The 20,068-nt window shown below is 43.8% G+C and overlaps 2 protein-coding genes across 2 annotated transcripts; both read right to left on the reverse strand.

Moving 5' to 3' along the window:
- Window positions 1–3,938: 3,938 nt before the first annotated feature.
- LOC119198826 (musculin) lies at window positions 3,939–5,036 on the reverse strand. Its single transcript, XM_037456360.2, has 2 exons — window positions 4,472–5,036; window positions 3,939–4,298 (listed from the first exon to the last, which is right to left on the reverse strand). Exons 1-2 carry the CDS (start codon window positions 4,889–4,891, stop codon window positions 4,215–4,217), a joined length of 504 nt encoding a protein of 167 aa, XP_037312257.2. The 5' UTR covers window positions 4,892–5,036; the 3' UTR covers window positions 3,939–4,214.
- Window positions 5,037–6,511: 1,475 nt separating this feature from the next.
- On the reverse strand, window positions 6,512–19,766 carry trpa1b (transient receptor potential cation channel, subfamily A, member 1b). The gene is made up of 27 exons (XM_037455240.2): window positions 19,626–19,766; window positions 19,027–19,234; window positions 18,680–18,855; window positions 17,923–18,030; window positions 17,626–17,737; window positions 16,960–17,105; window positions 16,168–16,304; window positions 15,572–15,620; window positions 14,271–14,370; window positions 14,069–14,169; window positions 13,460–13,635; window positions 12,276–12,440; window positions 11,951–12,065; window positions 11,646–11,812; window positions 11,328–11,418; window positions 11,142–11,201; window positions 10,958–11,047; window positions 10,542–10,612; window positions 10,308–10,455; window positions 10,095–10,184; window positions 9,056–9,225; window positions 8,834–8,963; window positions 8,224–8,406; window positions 8,056–8,124; window positions 7,814–7,915; window positions 7,599–7,717; window positions 6,512–7,341 (listed from the first exon to the last, which is right to left on the reverse strand). The coding sequence occupies exons 1-27, from the start codon at window positions 19,719–19,721 to the stop codon at window positions 7,128–7,130; spliced, it is 3,393 nt and encodes a 1,130-aa protein (XP_037311137.2). The 5' UTR covers window positions 19,722–19,766; the 3' UTR covers window positions 6,512–7,127.
- Between the last annotated feature and the right edge of the window lie 302 nt (window positions 19,767–20,068).

Raw genomic sequence — 20,068 nt, forward strand, 5'->3', positions numbered from 1 at the left:
GTTCAAAGGTCTGCAAGGAAGAACCTTCAGTGGCGTTAATCTCTTTGTGGCGGAGACAGTAAGGCGAGGAACAGATAATAGGTCGGGGTGGGGAGGGGGGGGGGGACAACGCCCGGCCCTTGTAAACAGGACTAGGGATTGGTGGCTCCACAAGGCCCGAGAACAAACCCAAATATCTGTTTCTCGTGGGCTCCTGTTGGCAGCGGCTCTGCAACCAGGACGCCGCCCAAGCAGCTCAGCCAACAAAACAGCGCGGAGGACAGTGTGTGTGTGGTGGGGGCGGGGGGGGCTGAGAGAGTGGCTGCTGTTTCATCAACCTTTCCCCCCTCCCAGCGCCCGCTTATACCCCTCCTCGCCAATTTATGCATCTTCTCGTCTCGTCCCCCCCCCCGCCTTCCACAAACCCTCATCCGCCCCGTTTTGGCTCGACCTTCCCCTTTCAGATTGTCCAGCTCATCCAGCCACAAAGAGCCTCCATTCTCTCCCGAGAGGGGGCTGCCAGTCCCGCACTGTAACCCAATCACCTATCGGACAGAAGAGCGTGTCATCTCCGCAGAGTAACAGGAAGTCAGATCTCCGTCTCCCTCTCTCTCTCTCTCTGACTCACCAGAGGGCACGAGGCCTGTACGAACAGTGTGACATTTGATTTATATTTTTTAATACCTGACTCGGGGGGGGGGGGGGGGGTTCACGTTGACATAATTGTGTTCTCTAACGATAAGGCTGAAATTCAATATTTGTCTTATTGTCATGAAATCCAATGATAAGACCAAAACTAACATGAATTGTCTGCGCAGCCAAAGCCCGTTCTGGCTATTTCCTCTTTGCCACGGACTTCCACTGTTGTTACCCGCCTCGTTGCAAGCAGAGACGTATTGCTAAATTAGATGAACATGTAATGAACTTTAGATGTTTATTTAGTGCTGTTTCCTAGAAATGCAGCAGTGCAACAAAAAAAAAACAATCTGAGGCTGAAAGTATTTTCCTACAAATGAAGTCCAGTCCGTGTGGCACATGCCAAACAATCAGAATCCACAGCTGTTTTAGGAAGTAATAGTAGTTTGAATTCTTTAGTACTAAAGGGAACAGGCTTGCGAGCCAAGTGGCTCGAGAGGTCGAAAAAGAACTGACGGCCTACGACCCTGTTGGTTTTGGTCTTCTCGTGGGGTTTGTTGGTGCTCGGCTTGTTTTTGTATCACATATTTTAGTTTGTCTTATCAGTGAGGACATTCATTGCATTAATTGGAGAAACAAAAGTGGCTAGTAGTTGTTAATTTCAAAGAGTGTGATGAAGCACTGCTTACATGGTCATGAATTGTGCAGACCTAATGAGTAAGTGACCTTCAGCAAGACAAACTTTCTCTCCTTGAGACCAGCTGGTGGTTCCTCATCACGGGCAGATTCTTGGAGATGTTCTGCGACACTAAATCAAAGTGTGGATACAGCTGGTAGCAACCAAATGAATTATAGTCCTGCTGTGATAATAGTATTCATGGCAATTTGTGGAAAATCAACAGCTAATTTCTGTTTTTCGGATGACAGTTCAGGTTCATGGGTCGATGTGTTCATACCTGGAAAGAATGTCATTTCTAAACAAAGCTTGGACGCAGGAGGGGAAGTAATCTTCCCATAAGGGAGTGTATACATTAGGCAAACACGATTGAAATAGTTTAGGATTTACATATCCCTTTTCTCATTAGTGGTATTGAGTGACTGGATATTGAATAACAAACACAGCGAAAGTGGGTTTGGAAAGCTCAAAGCGTTCCGGGGCTGGATTCCTGCAGGCCGGGAGCCCCGAAGTTAGCCTCACTGAACCCCCCCTGATGTTGGCTTTGGACCTTCCTGTTCCTTCCTGTTCATGGAAATTCTTCCACAAACAAAAAAATGTTTCAGTTGTACAGAAAAAAAGAAGAAGAAGAAAGTCGGATTATGCTGAGCCTCGGTTGGCTGACGATGCAATTTGTCTTCAAAGCAATGTGTTCCACCTGAATAAATTGAATGTGAAAAAATGTATTTAAAAAAAGAAGAGGTGAGAAAAGAATAATGATAATTGAACAAAACAACGTTTCTGTGAGGAGAGTCAAATTAAATCGAAAAGGAAACTGTGCTGTTGTTGTCTTCTAAATTATGTGGATAAAAAGCCCCAAAGAGCAACAACAACTAAACAATCTTTTTTTGGTGAACATAAATTTAAAAAAAAATCAGAAAAATACATTTACTGCCAAGTCCTCTGAAATCCAAACATACAAAGCCAGAACATGTTTTTACACTGTAAGGAAATGCTGCCCTCTGCTGAATGATTAAAGATATTGCTGTTTATATCTGAGGCCACAAAGAAATCCTCTCCATCAGGATTCATATTTGTATTCAAACCTTTGAATCCCATTAAACCTGCTTACTGTAAGAGGCAGAGAGTTGAGCTTCAGCACACTATATTGGTAAAACCTTTTAACATTTAAAAGTCAGGCAAGTTTTAATGCACTTCATTTTACTTGTGATTTAGTATATCTACAAACAACACACTACTGTAGTCCCTGTCCTGTACAGTTGAACAGATTTGTATTTTATTTTAAAGACTAAATCTGTGAACAGGAACATTTTTCACAGCACATATTGACATGTCATAGTAAGAAAAGCCCAGATGTTAATAATTAAAACACTAACAATTGCTCCACAAATCCAGCAAGGTGAAGCGTCTACATTCTGTTGTTAATGTTATCACTTGAAATGTTCCGGTTCTGACAAAGGGGGTCCCTTGATTTCTCCAACTTTAGCATCTCATTCTGATTTCCTATTTTACCCAGAAATGGTTGCCAGTGGTGTAAGAATATGTCAACTGTTGTTCACGTTCCTCCCCACTAGATGGCGCTCATGTAGCATCACAGACCGCAGCGACACCTCGGCACCGGCCATCGCTTCCTCGGGCCCAAACACAAGAACTTCGGTCACAGAGAAGCGAAGAAGCGAGGTCCCTGCACTATAACGCCCACATCTTGTTGACCCGCCGCGCTTTGATTGATGGCCCCTCGTTTTCGGGTGCGCGTGCTTGCTTTCTCTCTCGCTGCCTCGTTTTGGATGGAGCGAGAACGGAGGCGGACTGAGTGTGAGAAGGCGGCTCATTAGCTGTCCGCCTCTGGCACACCGGCCGCTTTCTCCCAGGAGGACAGTTTAGACTTCTGGGAAACTTCCCAACAAGGCAACAGCTGCGACTAAACCAGGACCTGATGAAAACTCTTCCTCCTTCTACTCCCTGCGCCTCCTTCTTCTTCGCGAGCACTTTGGTCCGTGTGTGGCCCCCAGGGAGTTGATCTCCATCCATCTGTACTCACGTCGTTCAGGGGATTTGCTTAAAAAAAAGAGTCGTTGATCAAGAGAACATTGGTCATTTTTCTCTGTCTGCTATTTGTGGATGTTTGTAATTGTGTGTGTGTGTGTGTGTGTGTGTGTGTATGTGTGTGTGTGTGTGCGTGTGTGTGTGTGACTCTAGAGTCCTATAAGAGATGGTATAGTTAGATAGATCTCAATAAACACAAAAACTGCAGATCAGTTGGTTTCAAACTTTTTATGGGTATATAAGATACCCCTCTGCTAGAAACTAGAAAATGTTTGTAAAAATCAGAAAACTGAGATTAACTGTCATTTGAATTGATTTGAATATCACTAATTTTCATCTTCTTCAGGTATTGTTTACAAGATTCATAGATGACTTTAATCCACATGGCACTGGGATGTTTCCATAGAGGAAAACATGGAAAACCAAATCTCTGAGGGACTGAGTATGATGTTTGATTCTACACAACAAAGGACAGAAGGCAGATACTTTCCATGTTTTGTTTATCTGGAAAACATATATGAAAAAATACAATTATATCACAAATGTAATAAATACTGTAGAGATCAAAAATGGAATAATCCTGCACAATTTAGCTCCTCAATTGCAATGTCAGCTCAAAATGACAGACATCGTTTGAGTTGTGAGAGGATTCTGCCCTTCCAAGTCCAGCCGGTAACACTTATTATCACGCACACAACAAACTATCTCTGAAAACAACTTCTAGTCTTTATTGTTCCCACATTCTGAAATCCTCAGGGTTTCAACACTTGATGTGGATTTGAGTTCAAAGTCATTGCCTGGGACATTGAGGGGGACAATAGGACAGCTTCCCAGAGATGGATTGTTCCGTATTGTCTGATGATTGAATGAGGGAGTCCTACGCTGTGGCCCCACAGAGCCTCACAGGGGGTGAGATGCCTTGGCTCTCCTCAGATCGGCCTGTCATCATAAATGGCCAGGTCTGTCAAAGCAAAAGACAACAGGTTTTTAGCAATAAATGAACACATCCAACATTGTAGTGTACATTTCAAACACCAATCCGGTGGTTTTAGATTAGTTGATCTGGTCTATTTTTTGAGTACAGGTCATTCACACTGAGATGTTCCCCTTTTCAGCCTCCCAACAGTTGCGTACCAGGTTGACTGGGTGCACAAAGGTGTGCTCGAACCGCTCGTCCTGCAGAAGCTGTCTCAGGTGAGAGATGTAGCTCGAGGCGAGTCGAAGCGTGTCCAACTTGGACAGCTTGGTGTCCGCCGGTACCCAGGGCAGGCTGGTCTTCAGCCTGGAGAAGGCTTTGCTCAGCACTCTCATCCGCGACCTCTCCCTGGCGTTGGCCGCGTTCCTCTGCGTCTGCCGCGCGTCCCTCTGCTGCGCCCCGGGCAGTTTGCGGTGGCGCTTGTTCCTCCCCCCCACGGCGTCATCTTCCAACTCCTCGTCTGAAAACCGGTCGGGATCGTAGCAGGGTATCTTCCGTGCGCTCCTCTGCGAGGTGGAAGTCCTTCCCTGGCATGTGTCCTCGTCCTCGGCATCACTTGCAGCGGAGCCGGTGGACATGGCCGAGGCTCCACCTGTTGACCTGAGGGACACTACAGGGACAGCAGCGAGAAGAAAAAAAAGAAGGAAAAAAAAGGAGCAGATAATCACAACTTAAATTCCCATTAGGTCACCCTGCAACCTGTCCTCCGTTGGACCAACTACAATACGGACTGTCTGAGGTCGAGAAGTCTGACACGTGCAGATGTGTCTAACCCTGAAACAGGAGTGCTCGCTCAGCGACTCCTCTGATTTAAGTGTCCTGGACTTGGCATCCCTGCAGTTTTTTTTCTGAACATTTCTCCTCCCCTTTTCCTCAAAGCCGTGACTTCAGTAAGACCACAACTCTGTCTCCTAATGTATACTGTTAAAGACACAAGTAGGGCATCTGCAGCCCGGTAATAACATCCAACCCTGCAGATGGTGGTTATTGGTAAATCTACTGGATGAGGCACGCATACATCACATGACTTGGATGATGTCTCAGGCTGTATTTCAACACATTTGATGCGTTTTATTCCAGGAAGACATAACTTGTGTCATAACAAGACAGACAACACTTTGCAACATTTGTAAAATGCACAAATATAGTTAAACGTTCTCCAACTTTGTCGGTTCCACAGATGTGTTTTGGTAATAGAAATGTTTTGAGGACCTTATCAAAAGTGCCTAATCCTTTGCTGGTTTCACAGAGGGATTGGGTTTCTGCAGCTGGGGCAACCTTTCACACGCAGCCTTGCATGCACCAGCCCCAGCTGTTATCGGTTCCCATGACATCTGGAGCATTGGCATGACGTGGGTGTGGCAGAGGCGAAGAGGCACCGTGTCCATACCCATAGTATCCTAAACATTCTTTACTTGGCTGTTTCTGCCTTTCTTTCTTTTTTTATGTCCTCCAGACTTTTTCAGAGCTTCCATCTAATAATTGATTTCCCAAAGACATTGCCTGCAAGGTTTCTGAGAAACAAGCATTTGATTTGTACTGAACTCTATTAAACTATTACCCATCATAGTGTGTAAAACGTTGTATGACAATAGCCAGACTCTGCCAAGAATGACCTAACTGCAGCTGAGATGCACGCTGGATTTTGGTAGTTGGATATGGATCCTTGTGGAGAAAAAACGACCCCACTCTGCACTGAGGTGAATGCTGGACTACTACTAATTTTATTAAACTACTGGTATTTCAATTAGTTTAGCTTTTTGGTAGTTTGTATTCTACTTGCTTGTTATGGTGTTTGAAGTTCAACGTGATGTTTAAGTGTTCTGAGATGTTCCCCTGCTAAAACTTTGACAGACATAGAATGCTCCCCAATCCAAGAACACGTTCCAATGCATCCCACGATTCCTTAGTAGTTCTGCTGAGACAGTCACAGCTTCGTAGCTATGTCTCAAACTGCTGCTTGATTTACTGTCAGCGCAGAGCAGGCTGAGAAAGGACATTTGTGCTCATCAGTCATTCTGTGGGGTTAGAAAACAATGTCCTGAACATCCGTTTTCTTGATGGTTATACGGTTATTGTATTTTCCCCCAGAATAATTGAATTCAGGGCTGATTGTAATAAATATGACTTCAGACTTGACTTGATGGAGGAACGCGCATTTGTCCATCAGCAAAGACTCTCAGGGGTCGTGACCTTTATTGGAGCCCCGAGCTGTGGAAGCAGAGAGACAGGTGCAAGCTCATGATGTCAGAGGCCTCCGAGTTTCTCTTCCAACTTGCTATGATTCCCATGATTGCCACTAAAGCCAGGGCCTACAGCTTGGTGTGTGGGACACTAGTTAACACTAGTGAAGGAGGCTTTGCACACATCAGAGCTAATGAGCTACGGTGACATTTTCTTTAACTTTTCAAGTAAGAAGATTTACTTAACAACGTTTAATTATTCCTTGCACAAAAAGCAACATTAAGGCATTTCGATGGCAGCCACACATTATGCACAATAGACACATGGCAACAACATACACACACACACGCCACACAATGACTTAATGCATTTGTTCATCAGTGGGTCACGAGTGAAACTTACTGTTTCAGACAATAAAAACATTCAAAACGATAGCATACTATTAAAAAACAATTAAAATCACACAATAGTTAAAGCCCCTCTATTTCAAAGCGTTTCATTCAATAGAGAGTTACAATATAAGTACTAACATCATTTTACCGTTTATATCTATAATTTTAAAACTCTTGTGATAAATAGCTTTGTATATGATTGTTGCTATAATAAGACGCTTTTATAGTCCCATCTTCTTCAGGTTTTTTTGGACTCGATGGCCTTTATCAGCGGGACCCACCGAGAGGCGCCATGACCCCTCGGCTTCGCCTGACTCAAGTTCGGCCCCATGTTGCCCCTGACGTGAGCTGGGCCATCGTACTCGTCTGCCTCCGAGCTGATCTCCATCTTCTGGATGATGAGCTTCAGGAGGTTGTGCTGCTTCTCCATCGTGCATGACATCTCCTTCATCCTGAGGACAGACACATCACAGCTGTGGCCTGGAGATAGTTTTCGTTTAAAGTTTAACCACTAGGGGCCGCTCATGCATCAACAATTGTTTGACTAATTGGCTACATCTTGATCGTTCAATTTCTGATGACAGTTTAGTGCCTTTTCAGGAACAATTCCAAGCATTTTCATCCTTCCAGTGGTAAATATAGTTTATGACTCCAGGGAAAAGATATTTGACTCATGGGTGATTCTCATGAGAAAACCTGACCGCTTTACCTGAATTTCTGCTTTCTGAGCTCATCCTCTACTAGAGTGCATCTCTGTGGTTGGGCCTGCAGTCGATTCCAGACGTCATTTGTATCGTCTTCACCTATGATGAACTGCCTAATGAAGTTCTGTTTAGCAGGGGAACAGGTTTGAGAGAGCATTAGTTCCAGGGACCAATCACAACGGTCTCTGTAGGGTCTCATTTAGGCAAATATTTGGCAAACCTTGGAGCAGCGGCGATTAGGGTAGATAATAAGGCTGCGTTTATCGACACGTTTCATGAACCAATAAGGCAGCTTGTCCTCCAGAGCGGTGTGCAGCTCGATCTGGTGTTAGGAAGCACAAAATACCACAGCATCATATACTGTGCTTGTGTGTTGTTATTTGTCCATCAAGTCGAAGGCAGACCGAGCGAGCGCAAACGATGATGAAGTAACACACATTAAAACAGGGATTCAGTACTTACTTGCATTCCGATTCGTTTTAAGGCTGCGTTTCTTTGTACTTCAGCAATGTCTCCAACAGCCAGACCGATCTACAACAAAAGTAATAGTAATAGTAGTTTTTTGTGGTAGGTAAATGTCTGTAAGAAGTCAAGGAAAATGGTTAAGACAGGCTGTCGGAGCACACTCACCATCAGGTTCACCAGCAGGATCGGCATGAGCAGCACAAACATCACAAAAATGAAGTAAGTCAGGACGCCGAAGGGAAGTTCGTTCTGCAGATAAGGGTCCAGGATGTTGCTCTGGTAGTTCAGCTCCCCGACCATCATCACAAAGGTTTGCATCACAGACAGCGGTATGCTGTCAAACTCTTTCTAGAAGGTCAAAAAAGAATACTAGCTTTGATCATCACAGGCACTTTTCAGGTAAGATGCACATGAAACCATCATAAAACATGCGTTTGCTGGATTTCTATTTCCAAAAGCTTACTTTTTTTTCTCTATAAAATGTATCCCTTCTGTTCAATGTCAGTGGGAAGGATCGTAAGAAATATAACTGAGTAGAGTAAAAAGTGTCATGTCAAACAAATATGTTAAACCGTCTTAACAGTTTATTTAGTCCGTCTCTCGAACTAGGCCAAAATACCATGTCATCTACTCTCCTAATAACCCTTAACTTTTGGATGATCCAAAGGCCATATTTTCTTATGCCAACATCGGTTTAAACTGAATAGTGTCACATTTTGACAGATATGGTTATTTGCTGATTTATACCATTTTATTTATGGCTTTCTTCACCCACCTGTTCTAGCATGAGAGCATAGAACGCCAAACTAAACGCCAACACGAGGTAAATGAAGAGCATCACGATACGGACCAGGGTCTTCATGATCTCCCAAAACATCACAACATAAATTCCAACTCCCTCAAACCTGGAGAAACAAGGGGTTATACCAGTTATTTGGCTCCATATATCATTAAAAATATACATTATATTGAACTATATTAAGTCATTGAATAGTACCTCTGAAGGTAGAGAAGAAATCCAGTCCAGGAGGTTAAAACCGCCATGGCTCCTGCTTGCCAGTGCAAAGAACCCTCCACATTTAGGATGGTGGGGATTATGAACAAAAGAGCAAAGACTGCAGAAAGCCAGTCACTCTGGTTGGAATAGTCCTTGAAGTAATTCCAGCGCTTTTAGTGACAAGGAAAGAAAAATCACCAGAAAATTAGATTAGATAAGGCAACTAAACACATTTGAGATTTTGATCAACACTTCATTCAACAGCGTTTACTGCCTGATGTACTTGGACCTAAATGTTTGCCTCCAACGTACAGTATTTCACTCAAAAGAACATTGTGTAACATCTGATTGGCAGCAATGGAATTATAATATTTATCTTTTTTTAAATAGTGGATAATCATCTGAAAGACTTTCTCTCTGTTGAGCTACTGTTCATGACGTCATGGTGAGAATAGATATAAGGAACTGAAGTATTTTACAATCTTTTCCTCAATCTAACCAAATAGTTTATAATATTTTCCTAAACCTAACTAAATATTTTACGACCTCTTCCCACACCTAGATAAAGTTCAGAGTGCAGGAGCAGCCAGTACATGAACTAAAATCCTCACTGTCGTATCTACATCATAATGTTCCAAGCCCTTTGTAAACTTTCAAAATATTATTAAGCGCTTCACGAAAGCAAAATGTTTACTGCAGATTTGTGACTACTGATAATACGGTCGAAATTAATAATATTTAGCTGCACTTCAGATGGTCCATGCAACTTCTATGTGAATGCATTGTTGACCAGCTATCACCACCCAAAGAAACGCCTGTCCTCCCCCTACAAAGGACAAAGATGTGTTTATGTCGGTCTCTTTAAACAACAACATTTTACATTATTTCATATTCCTAATCGAATGTGATGTGGACGTTCTGTTAGTTATGAGGGGACATCCTGGCGGTGGTGACTCCCTGACCCTGCTTATCCATTGCTGTGATGTGTCCACACCGACCTGGTGCTGAGGACATTCACGAGGTAACGACACGACATTACCTGTTGTGAAATCTGCACCAATTCCTTCACTATGGCGTTCACGTTCATGACCAAGACCATCACCATACAGAAGGACAAGAAGACGTGTTGCTGTGAATCAAAAGACATTGAGATTTACTTTATCTAGAAGACCAAGTTTGATGCATTTGAAGCATAAATCAGACATACTTAAAGACAGAGCTTCAACGTATTGGATACAGATGTCAATAGTACCTGAAAGAAAGATACTTCCACCATGGTGATACGATGATCAGTGGTGTTCAGAGAGGGCCTCAGGTTCACGATCAAGTTAGTGAGGGGCAGCAGGCCTAACAGGTACATGAACATGTTGAGAAAATGGGCCGTGCTCCCATATGCAGACCTGCAGGAATAACAGTCAATTAAAAAATCCATTTGAAATCGGTGCATTGAGAGGATTTATTTTGTGCGGACTGTAAAGGTACGAACCACTTCATTGCCAGGTACTTTTTGCAGACGGGGTGGTTGAGGAGTTCAATGCGGTTGTACTCGACCATCGCCTGCAGAAAGAGCAACACTTTGCTGTGAATGGCACATTTTGTACAAGTGGTAAAGAACAGCCTATTCGGGCATCTGATTGCAGGCATAACGTAGGCTGGTATATATATTTCTTTAGCAGAAACTCATAGCATCCTAGCCAGAAAGGTTTGTCTCTTCCCTGCTAGGCCGAGGGAGAAAAGAGTCACCACTGTCCCTCGTGGATGAAGCGGCTGAGCCCACACATGCAAAATGTGAGTACAGAGCCTCATCCAAGGGCGGCGGACGACATGAACGTAACTTATTCTCAATCATCCGTTCTGCTGCAGCAACATTATTCATGAGAAAAAAAAGTCAAAGTTGCTTACGTTGAGTGCAGCTAGTGGCTGAATGTTCCTCATGTTAGTTAACTTCCTTAGTGCAAGGGGAGCTTGGAGCCATTTGAAACTGTATTCAATCTAAAACATAAGTACACAAGTATGGATTCATCTTTTTTGGCATAGCATACGCTTCATACAACATGGACGTATGTGCCTTGTTTTGATGGGTTACATGATAGTCAGGACTGTTGCGATCATCATCCGATTCCTTAACACAGCAGTCCAACAGGTGCTGTGGAAGAATAGGGACAAACACAGGGACTGAGAATTTACGTCCTTACAAGAATGCTGAACCAGAACAAAAGATCCTGCAGAAAGCGACAAGAGGCTGTTTTTAATTTTCTCGCCAGTGGCAGACCTTGTACGTCTCAGGAAGTAATTCAATCATTTCTAGGATGGGACTTCGCTGGGAAGAGTCTGGATTAAACAGTTCCAATGCTTCGGTACATCTGGAAGAAGTAAAAAAAAAAAGATTTGAGCAAATACATCCGAACAAAAGGTTGTTTTTCATTTAACTAACTAACAACATCTTCAAATTCTCTATGACCTGTTTAGACCAATTGTGGACTTTGGTGTTAACAAGAGGTCGTTTTTACAAAGAGAAATCCACGAATCCAGTGAACAACAAAGGAAGCACTTACAGCACCAAACTGAGCTAATTGCCTCAATAACATACCTGTCACTGTCAATCAATGCATTGACCACATCTTTTCTCCCATTTTGCAGAGCTTCGTGGAGGAACGAAGTGCTGTTCTTGTTTAAGGTGAGCTCTGCTCCGCGAGACAGCAGGAGATTGACTGCGGCCACATGTCCCTCTCTTGCTGCGATGTGGAGTGCAGTGTTCTGGTACATCAGTAAATAACAGGAGACAATGCTTTGCATTTATCATTGAACAGGCCCCATTGCCTTGGGATTCTCAGTACAAACAGGAACACAGAAATCCACGGACTTGGAAAAAAATGAAACGATAGTAGTTCGTACCCCGTCCTCGTCTACTTTATCCAGTAACTTGAGATTGGCGGACAGGAGGATGTCCATAGTGTGTGTGTATCCCACAGATGCAGCGTGGTGCAGACAAGTCCAGCCCTTGTAATCACTGTAAACCAGAAGCAGGGCGGTGATGTCTGGCACTGATTCATCTATTTCTAAGGATCGTTGAGTAGATAAATAGTCGGAGGAGGCCAAAGCATCTAGCAACCAGTCTACTGGTAAGGCTTGTTGGACTTTTGACCTCCAAACTCATGGTTTTCACAGAGTATATGTACTATGTTTGTGCAGGTTCTCCTCTACGAGCACATGAGCTTACCCGTGGAAGAGAGCCCCTTTGCGCAGCAGCAGCTGTACCACCTTGGTGTGGCCCTCTCTTGAAGCCAAATGAAGGGGCGTGAGGCCTCGCTCGTCACCTTCATTTAGCAGACGAGAGTCCGTGATGGTTTCCAGCAATCGCTGACATGTATTGATGCGCCCGTACCTTAGAAAGAAGAGAGGGTTGAGGTTGAGGAGAAGCAGTGGGTGGTGGAATATTGTCTTTCACTGTTTATGATCTGTTCATCTCTGGAGTCAAAATGTTTTTCATCTGGGCGAGTGTGACTATCTTGCTCAAAGACACGAAATGTGGCTGCAGCAGGGGCATGAGCCTGTAGGTGAAATATAGGTAAAAGCCGGTCGGGGAGTGTTAATGATGAAGAGTGCTTTGAATTGCAAGAGGACATAAACAGAAGTGACATATTGTTATGGTCTGTCTTTGTCTCTGAACCTTTTAAGAAGGTCAGCAGTGTTGGTGCAGTGGGACCACTGGGGAAAGCGAATGAGGTGTCTAAAGTATGATGTCATAGCGTGGCCTTTACTTGTCCTCCAGTTCTAATGAAATAAGTGTAGACGATAGAAAAATCCATAACGATAATGTTGAATGTCCACTCATTTCACACTATTAGGGACATTTCTTCATGTGTGCCTCCCTAATCGAAATCCATTCTTGTGACAGTTATACGTATTACAATTAATAATCGGAAGGATTTGAGCACACAAACTACTAACAAGATTAAAACACCTGAGCAATGAGGAAACAGTTTTAGATATCGGCACATTGTTCATTTTTTTATGTGAATTATTACAGGGATAAAAGCATTGGCCTGAGGAAGATCGTAAGTCAAAGTCCATTTTTGATTCATGTTTTACACTTAATAAAATCCTATCTTTGATCGATACATAACACGCGCTATGGACGCAACAAAGACGTCTACACCTTTGAAGAAAGTATTTGCTCCAAAGTGCAAAGCTTTTACAGCATATTAAAATATAATATTTTAGGAAAACACAGTATGTGCACCACACCCCACCTTGGTCAATGTCAACTTCAGTGACATTTCTGGCAATTCTTTGATCAGATTTTTAAACTTTGGAGAGACTTTGAGTGAAAATCAGGTTGAATCAGTATTGTTTAGTGCCATGTAATGGGAAGCCATGCCCTCTGGGACCAATCGAACTCACTGAGCAGCAAAGTGCAGCGCGGACTTCTTGTCCTTCGACTTGCACGCGAGGCCGTCCTGCCCCGAGAGGCCCAGCATGTTCTTCACTGAGTCGTGGATACCCAGTCTGCAGGCGTAGTGGAGAGGGGTACAGCCCTCGCTATCCTCACAGCTGAGCAGCGCCGTCACACTGCCCAGCTAAAGTAAGACGCATTAGAAATACATTTAGATATTCATACGTGATAATGTATAACGGTGGCTGTAATACAGAGCGCTTTAGCACTGTGCTGCAAAAGGGTCACACATATAATAATTAAGTGTCATAGTATTTGAACGGAGACGCAGAGAGATCCCATTCATATACCTTCTGTAAACAACTAGCCAGTGTAAATACATCAGCCTTCCCCCGTGACTCAATTTGAACGCATCATTATAGCCTTAGGTAAGGCTTACAATGTTTTAAAGGATCATCTGGCTTAGTGAGAGTATAATGAGGCTCATCAGTCGGGGCGCAATGCAGGCTCCAGGCAAATCGATTAAAAGCATTATAATAATCAAATTGCAGTCTTAATGATATCGTTTTCCAAGCAACATGCAGTGCATTTGATGAGCCATAAATGAATTAAATGACCTGTAGGACTTCTTGTGAGAGGTTTTTCAGACCCTTGGGCTGGAGAAGGGCCAGGTGAAGGAAGTTACAACCACATCTGTCTTTCACGTTGACATCGGCCCCTAGTAGCCATAAACAGAGTCCTGTGAGTGCACGTACATCATCAGGCATTTCGCGAAGGAGATGATTGCTACTTGTGCTGAAGTACAGTACAGGATCTCACCTCTCGAGAGAAGCAGGGCCACAGTTCTCCATGCTCCGCAGCTCGTAGCCAGCAGCAAGGGAGAGTTCCCTTTACAATCAGTGCTGTTAACTTTTGCACCCTAAGAAGAGAATGTTCCAGAACCTCACGATTGCATAATTAATGACCACATTAAATGTACCACAGATAGACGGAATAACAAATGAGATCTAATTCTCGTAACAAATAAGGTCTTGGGAAGATAAGCAGAAACCCAGGAGCGTGGTTTGAAGACGCTCACTTACAAAATTTCAAGCATGAGATAGCGTGGCAAATGCACAGTTGTATAGGTAATTAAATGGAATAAACATTAGATACAGTTTAGATATTGATTTTGAAGAGCTTAATTGTAAGTGTGTTTGTCTATCCAAAAATACTTACCATTTACCATTTTATCCCCCTGATGCTTTCATTGAAGCAAAGGAGCCTATCATTAGCTGGCGACATCAGTCAAATTACATATTTTATAATAAAAAGAAGATTCTTATTCAAAATGGGCAAAGTTTGTTGGAAACACTAAAGAGTCATGTGTTGCTGGAGCTGATCAAAGTCATAGTTACAGCCACTAAGGCTTAACTAACTATAAGTTACTTGAGCATGAAAACGGAAACCAAATAATCCGGTTTATGGACATATGGATTATGGACCAGAACATTATATATTTTTTTCATCAATAGGTAAAAAAAGTGAAATAACACGCAACCATTAAACAACTAAAAGAAAACACTACATTAAAAAGGCTAAACTACATCCCATACATGGCCTGATTTATTAGTCCATTGAGCTTATTAAAACCAAACAACAAGCCAAGCAACCATCTCAAAGCAATTAGCCGGTGCTTGGTTACCAGGGCTGTCAATCTCTGCGGACCTATTTCAACATTTCAAAAGTAAACACGCTAAGTGTGGACAATTTTATTTCCTGTTGCAGCAGCCACTGTTTGCCTACAGGAGGAATTGGCACGAGCCAGAGTTGTTTCCATTATTTCCCGGGAACACAGTTCTTCTAAAACGATCTACGGCGAGCAGCAGATGGTGACCGATGGTCTGAAACCAATGCTTAGCACCTCTAAGCACCTTGACTTTGAGTCTGGCGGGGTGTGTTTGAAATTGCAAATTTAGCATAACGGCAGGATGAACCGGTTGCTAAATGGAATCTGGGGAGAAACGGACACAGCCCTCAGCCTTTATGGCAGGAGATTAACTACACAGTCCCTGATATGGATGTTCGGGAGTGTCATGTGCGAAACAGCTGCTGGGTGTGTTTGTGTGTGCCTTATTTACCAAAGAAATGAGGTACTCCGCCAGCTCTGTGTGGTCAAATATTGTAGCCCTGGAAAAGTAAACACACTTGTTGTAAACTGGCCACACATCACACCCCTTTGGAAGCAAAGATTGCAAATGCTAACTTTAACAATTCAGTATATTCAGTATAATCCTCTTTTCCCAATATCTGATCTTACTACGCTGCTCTCTGTGCCAACACAAATTGAATTTTTTATATCAAATCAATGTGGTCAAATCATTTGTCAATTAGCCCAACCCAGGCCCTGGACTTATATAGTTATCTAATTTTATTTTACTTTATCTTGTGTAACATATGCGGCAATAAAATGGCTTCTGACTCGGATTTTGATTCTGATCCTATAATTTGTTTTCAAAGTACATTTATGAACACAGATTCTGATTAGCTTAGCTTAACTTGGCTTCTTCAAAAGGTTGCAAAATGTACCTACCCTAAACTCATAAATTCCTATGTTATACTTTGTATGTTTAATACAAAGCAAATAAAGATTGTTGCATATGAAACTACTTCTTCAAATCGCTAAAGGTGATTTATGTACATACAAACGGTCAAAAGGCAAACGAGAGTAGCCCACCTGTGGAGAGGGGTCTGACACGCCCCATCAGTTAGGTTGATGACATCTTCCACTTGTTGAAAGGAGGACAACATCAGTTTGACTACCTCAGTGGCCCCCTGGGTGCAGGCCAAATGAAGCGGCGTCGATTTGTCATTCTGCACAGCATCAAACGTGGATTTCATTACGAGTGATGATATATGACTAAAGAAAATGAATATTTATGAGCTCCTGCAAACCTAATTACGTCCACTCCACAGAGAGAAGCTGTGACATGTTGAGTTAGACGGAGCAGATAACACAAAACACACACAGGAATGAATATGCATGCGTGTGTGCACTCAGTCACACACGTACACATTGTACACTTCCTCGGTCTCCCAGACTTACTGGCTGTAACACAAAACCTTAATGAGATAACCAGGACTGGCAAGAGGAGGCCAGGGATCGCCCCGCTCAGCCCAACAGCGTAAGTGGAGCCAATTTGTATCAATTTAGTCAACCGAGGCTATTACTGGTCTCCCTATTCCTGCTGTACTTCTGGCCACCACCCCGGAGGTAGACACAGCGTGTCCCACACGGGGCATGTTACCACCGACGTGATCTGACAGGGCTGCCATCCTGCAGGTGTAGCTCAATTAGATCTGGACTATAACACAACGGCAACACTTGTCCTCGGCTTGTTTTGACATGTTTATGACCATGTGATGCAAAATCAGCAAATGGATCTGACCAGGAATGTTCATAAGAGCCGGGGATTGATGCGACGTGTCACGCAGCGCGTTGTGTGTGTGTTTCGGGGGACGTCCCTACCTGCTGCTGGTCGATTTTGGCCCCGTTTGCGATGCAGAAGCGGATGACCTCGATGTTCCCGCCGCGGACAGCCAGGTGGAGGGGACTGCAGCTGGACTTGTCTAAATAGTTGATGTGAGCGTCGACTTGGTGGCCATGCTTCTCTCCTGCCGGAGGAGAATTGAATCAACTGATGAGAATGATGAAGGTTTCTTTGTTGGTGCTTGTTGATATTTGACAAGCTTTCAAGGTAATTTCCATTACATTGCCTCTATTTTGACTTTCTTTTCAATTTTTAGGTCCTTTTACTAGAAGGGAGTCATATTTAATTGTTCCCGATTCATGTCGCGCCTCGAGTGAGAAATTCCCAAACAGCACCAGAATGTGAATACCCATTAATTCCCTTGCTGAGCAATTACGGAAATGTCATAAATATTTTGTGCTCTGACTAACTCTTTCCCCAACATCACAACATTAGTCCAGTAGACCTCCCGCCGCGAATAAACACACTTTGGCATCTGGCCTGTGTACAAAATAGCTAATTCTGCTCAATGTCTGCAGAGGTCTGAGGTGAACTCCCTTTCTCTCTCTCTCTCTCAGTTTAATCTGCCGTTTGGCCTCGTGAAAAGGTTTTTCTCACTGTCAGCACTGTATATGTTTGATGATAGATCAGTCATTTTGTCATACCGGCCTTCAGGATCATTTCGATGGCATTCTTTGCGCCTGCGAAGGCAGCCGCGTGCACGGGGAAATGGCCGAGCCTGTTCTGCCGGCAGAGATGCGCTCTGCCGTTCTTTATCTATGACAGATAGGAGAATGGATGGAGAAGAAGAGAAACAGGGGACAATTGTTTGCCAGACTATGGAGGGCTGGCAGTCAGCACAAAGAACAGCTACACCTAATCTGTTCCGTGCAGACAGAACGTTATTCTTTGCCAGGTCTTGCAGGAAGACGCGGTCTCAATGCATCACTTTTTGTACATACCAATATGTTGAGAGCCTCAAAGTTGTTGAGGGAGCAGGCCAGTATCAATGGGGTGTTGCCAAGGTCTCCCTGAAGATTGCAATCCGTGGCAAGGTAGGACACCAGCAGCTGCAGTGGGCAGAGGTAAAAACACAAGAGTGAGCCGCATCCTGTTTGTGTCGGCGCCGTTTGTCCTCCAAAATACCGCAACTGAGTCAGTTTATCAACAGCAGCCAGATGGCGAAGGCGGGGCAAGGTCTTTCCAAGTAGACGATCATGTCAGGTTTTTTTTTTTAGAACACTTACGTTTGAGAAACGTGATGTAGTGATGGGATTGTGTGCTATCCTGTTTTATGCCCACAATCTATTTTCAAGGTTTATTACTGGCATTGACAACACTGGGTTGCACAACACAATGCATCTATAGTCCCTTTACATAAAAAAAAAGAAAATCATTCTTTCTTGCTGTGTAAGCTTTAGTGGAGTTTTTATCTGTCAGGGCAAGTAAAGCTTTGTTTAAATGAGTAATTTAGTGGACTCCATGTTTGCAAAGGACTGGTAAATCTCCTCTCTTCTTAAGTTTTACTAATTCTTTTCTAAACATTCCACTGAGAAAAAATGACCAATCCATCAACCCACCTGCACTGTGAACTTCTCTGTTGCACATTCCTGCATAACCATAAAAAGTGTAATATTTCCTCATGGACCAATATATTATCCTACATCGTGTATTTATACTTTCCCGCTGGGTTAAAGGTGCGGCCAGGCCTCCTCTCACCTCCACCAGGTCGTTGTGTCCGAGGCAGACAGCCAGGTGCAGGGGGGAGAGCAGGGCCGTGTTGAGGATGTTGGGGTCGGCCCCGAGGTCCAGAAGGGCCCGGCAGCTCCCCGCCATGTTTTTCTCCACTGCCCAGTGTAGCGGCACGTTGCCCTGCTCATCACAGCTGTTCAGGTCTGGGAGAGCACATGCAAATACACCCCAAACACACACACACACACACACACACACACACGTAGACACACAGTCAACTTAGACGCAGCACTTTGTCATGTAATTATAAAACATAGTGCTTTATATACCTTAAAACTTTAAAAGCATTGAGAGTTACAATAAACATATTTCACCTTTGGTGGAGAGCAACTTATGATCGATGGGGGAGGCGTGCCTACCCTGTGGCTCTCTGACGGTGGTGATGAATTGGATGAGGTTGACGTGGTCCCCTGCGGCGGCATGATGAAGGGGACCAGCCCCGTATTCATCTTTCTCAATCAGGACCTCTGGGCACTTCCTGACCAGGTTCTCTAGGAGAGCCAGGTCACCCTTCTCCGCCAGCTACAAAGTAATGCAGGATGCAATACAACAGGAGTGTGAGGATGGGAGGAGCCTGTGATCCAATTTTCCATTAGTTTGTGTCCGATTTCACCGCGGATTACATGACTGTGAGAATTCTTGCTATTGATGCTAATTGGCATTGGGATCTGTCAGTGTCTCGTTACAGCTGTAGTTATTCAAATATGACATCTCTATTTGTTCAATATCCAGGCCAGTTTAAGTACTGCAACTCACATGACATTGTTACACAACACTCGCATTGTCACTCGGCCTCACAATTGCTTTTTTTGAGGTCACACAGGGTTGGGATGACTGATGAGGAATTACATGGACACATGTAATTCCTCATCAGAGGAGTTCGGAGATTCACACCGTTTGGGGACAGGCTCACCTCGAATACATTTAGTCTCGCCAGCGCTGAATCCTCTTCTTCTATCACATATGTATAACAACTGGTCTGCCGGGCCGCCTCCTTGCTGAAGTTCATCACTCAGCTGACACTCAGGGGAGACATGGAGGGTGACGACAATGACACGTGTCTAGACACAATAACGCACACCACACAAAATCACGAGGCTGCCGATGTCTTTGTGCAGCACGCAACAGCAAAATGAGAAAACAAACGCGCTGCACCTCAAGAACCCGAGTGCATGAAACCTGCTTTACAATCGAGAGGAACACAATGTTGTGTGACTGAGAGGGCAGATAAGGCCTTAAGCCATTGGCTCCTCTCGCCAGGAGGGATATGGGCACAGATGACTTTGCGTTTACCCGGAAGGACATTCAGATCCGATTGGAGGTTAAAGCCCTTCTATTGAAGAAAAAAAAAAAAAG

The sequence above is a fragment of the Pungitius pungitius genome, chromosome 19, assembly GCF_949316345.1.
Source record: "Pungitius pungitius chromosome 19, fPunPun2.1, whole genome shotgun sequence".
Lineage (NCBI taxonomy): Eukaryota > Metazoa > Chordata > Actinopteri > Perciformes > Gasterosteidae > Pungitius > Pungitius pungitius.

Excerpts from the sequence above, each read along its gene's own strand:
- LOC119198826 (XM_037456360.2), bottom strand. The coding sequence starts at position 4,891 with ATGTCCACCGGCTCCGCTGCAAGTGATGCCGAGGACGAGGACACATGC. Across the intron at positions 4,299-4,471 it reads TTGTGCACCCAGTCAACCTG|ACCTGGCCATTTATGATGAC; the intron begins GTACGCAACTGT and ends TTGCTTTGACAG.
- trpa1b (XM_037455240.2), bottom strand. The coding sequence starts at position 19,721 with ATGAACTTCAGCAAGGAGGCGGCCCGGCAGACCAGTTGTTATACATAT. Across the intron at positions 8,964-9,055 it reads TTTCTTCTCTACCTTCAGAG|GTTTGAGGGAGTTGGAATTT; the intron begins GTACTATTCAAT and ends TTGTTTCTCCAG. Across the intron at positions 8,125-8,223 it reads TCCTGCTGGTGAACCTGATG|ATCGGTCTGGCTGTTGGAGA; the intron begins GTGAGTGTGCTC and ends CTTTTGTTGTAG.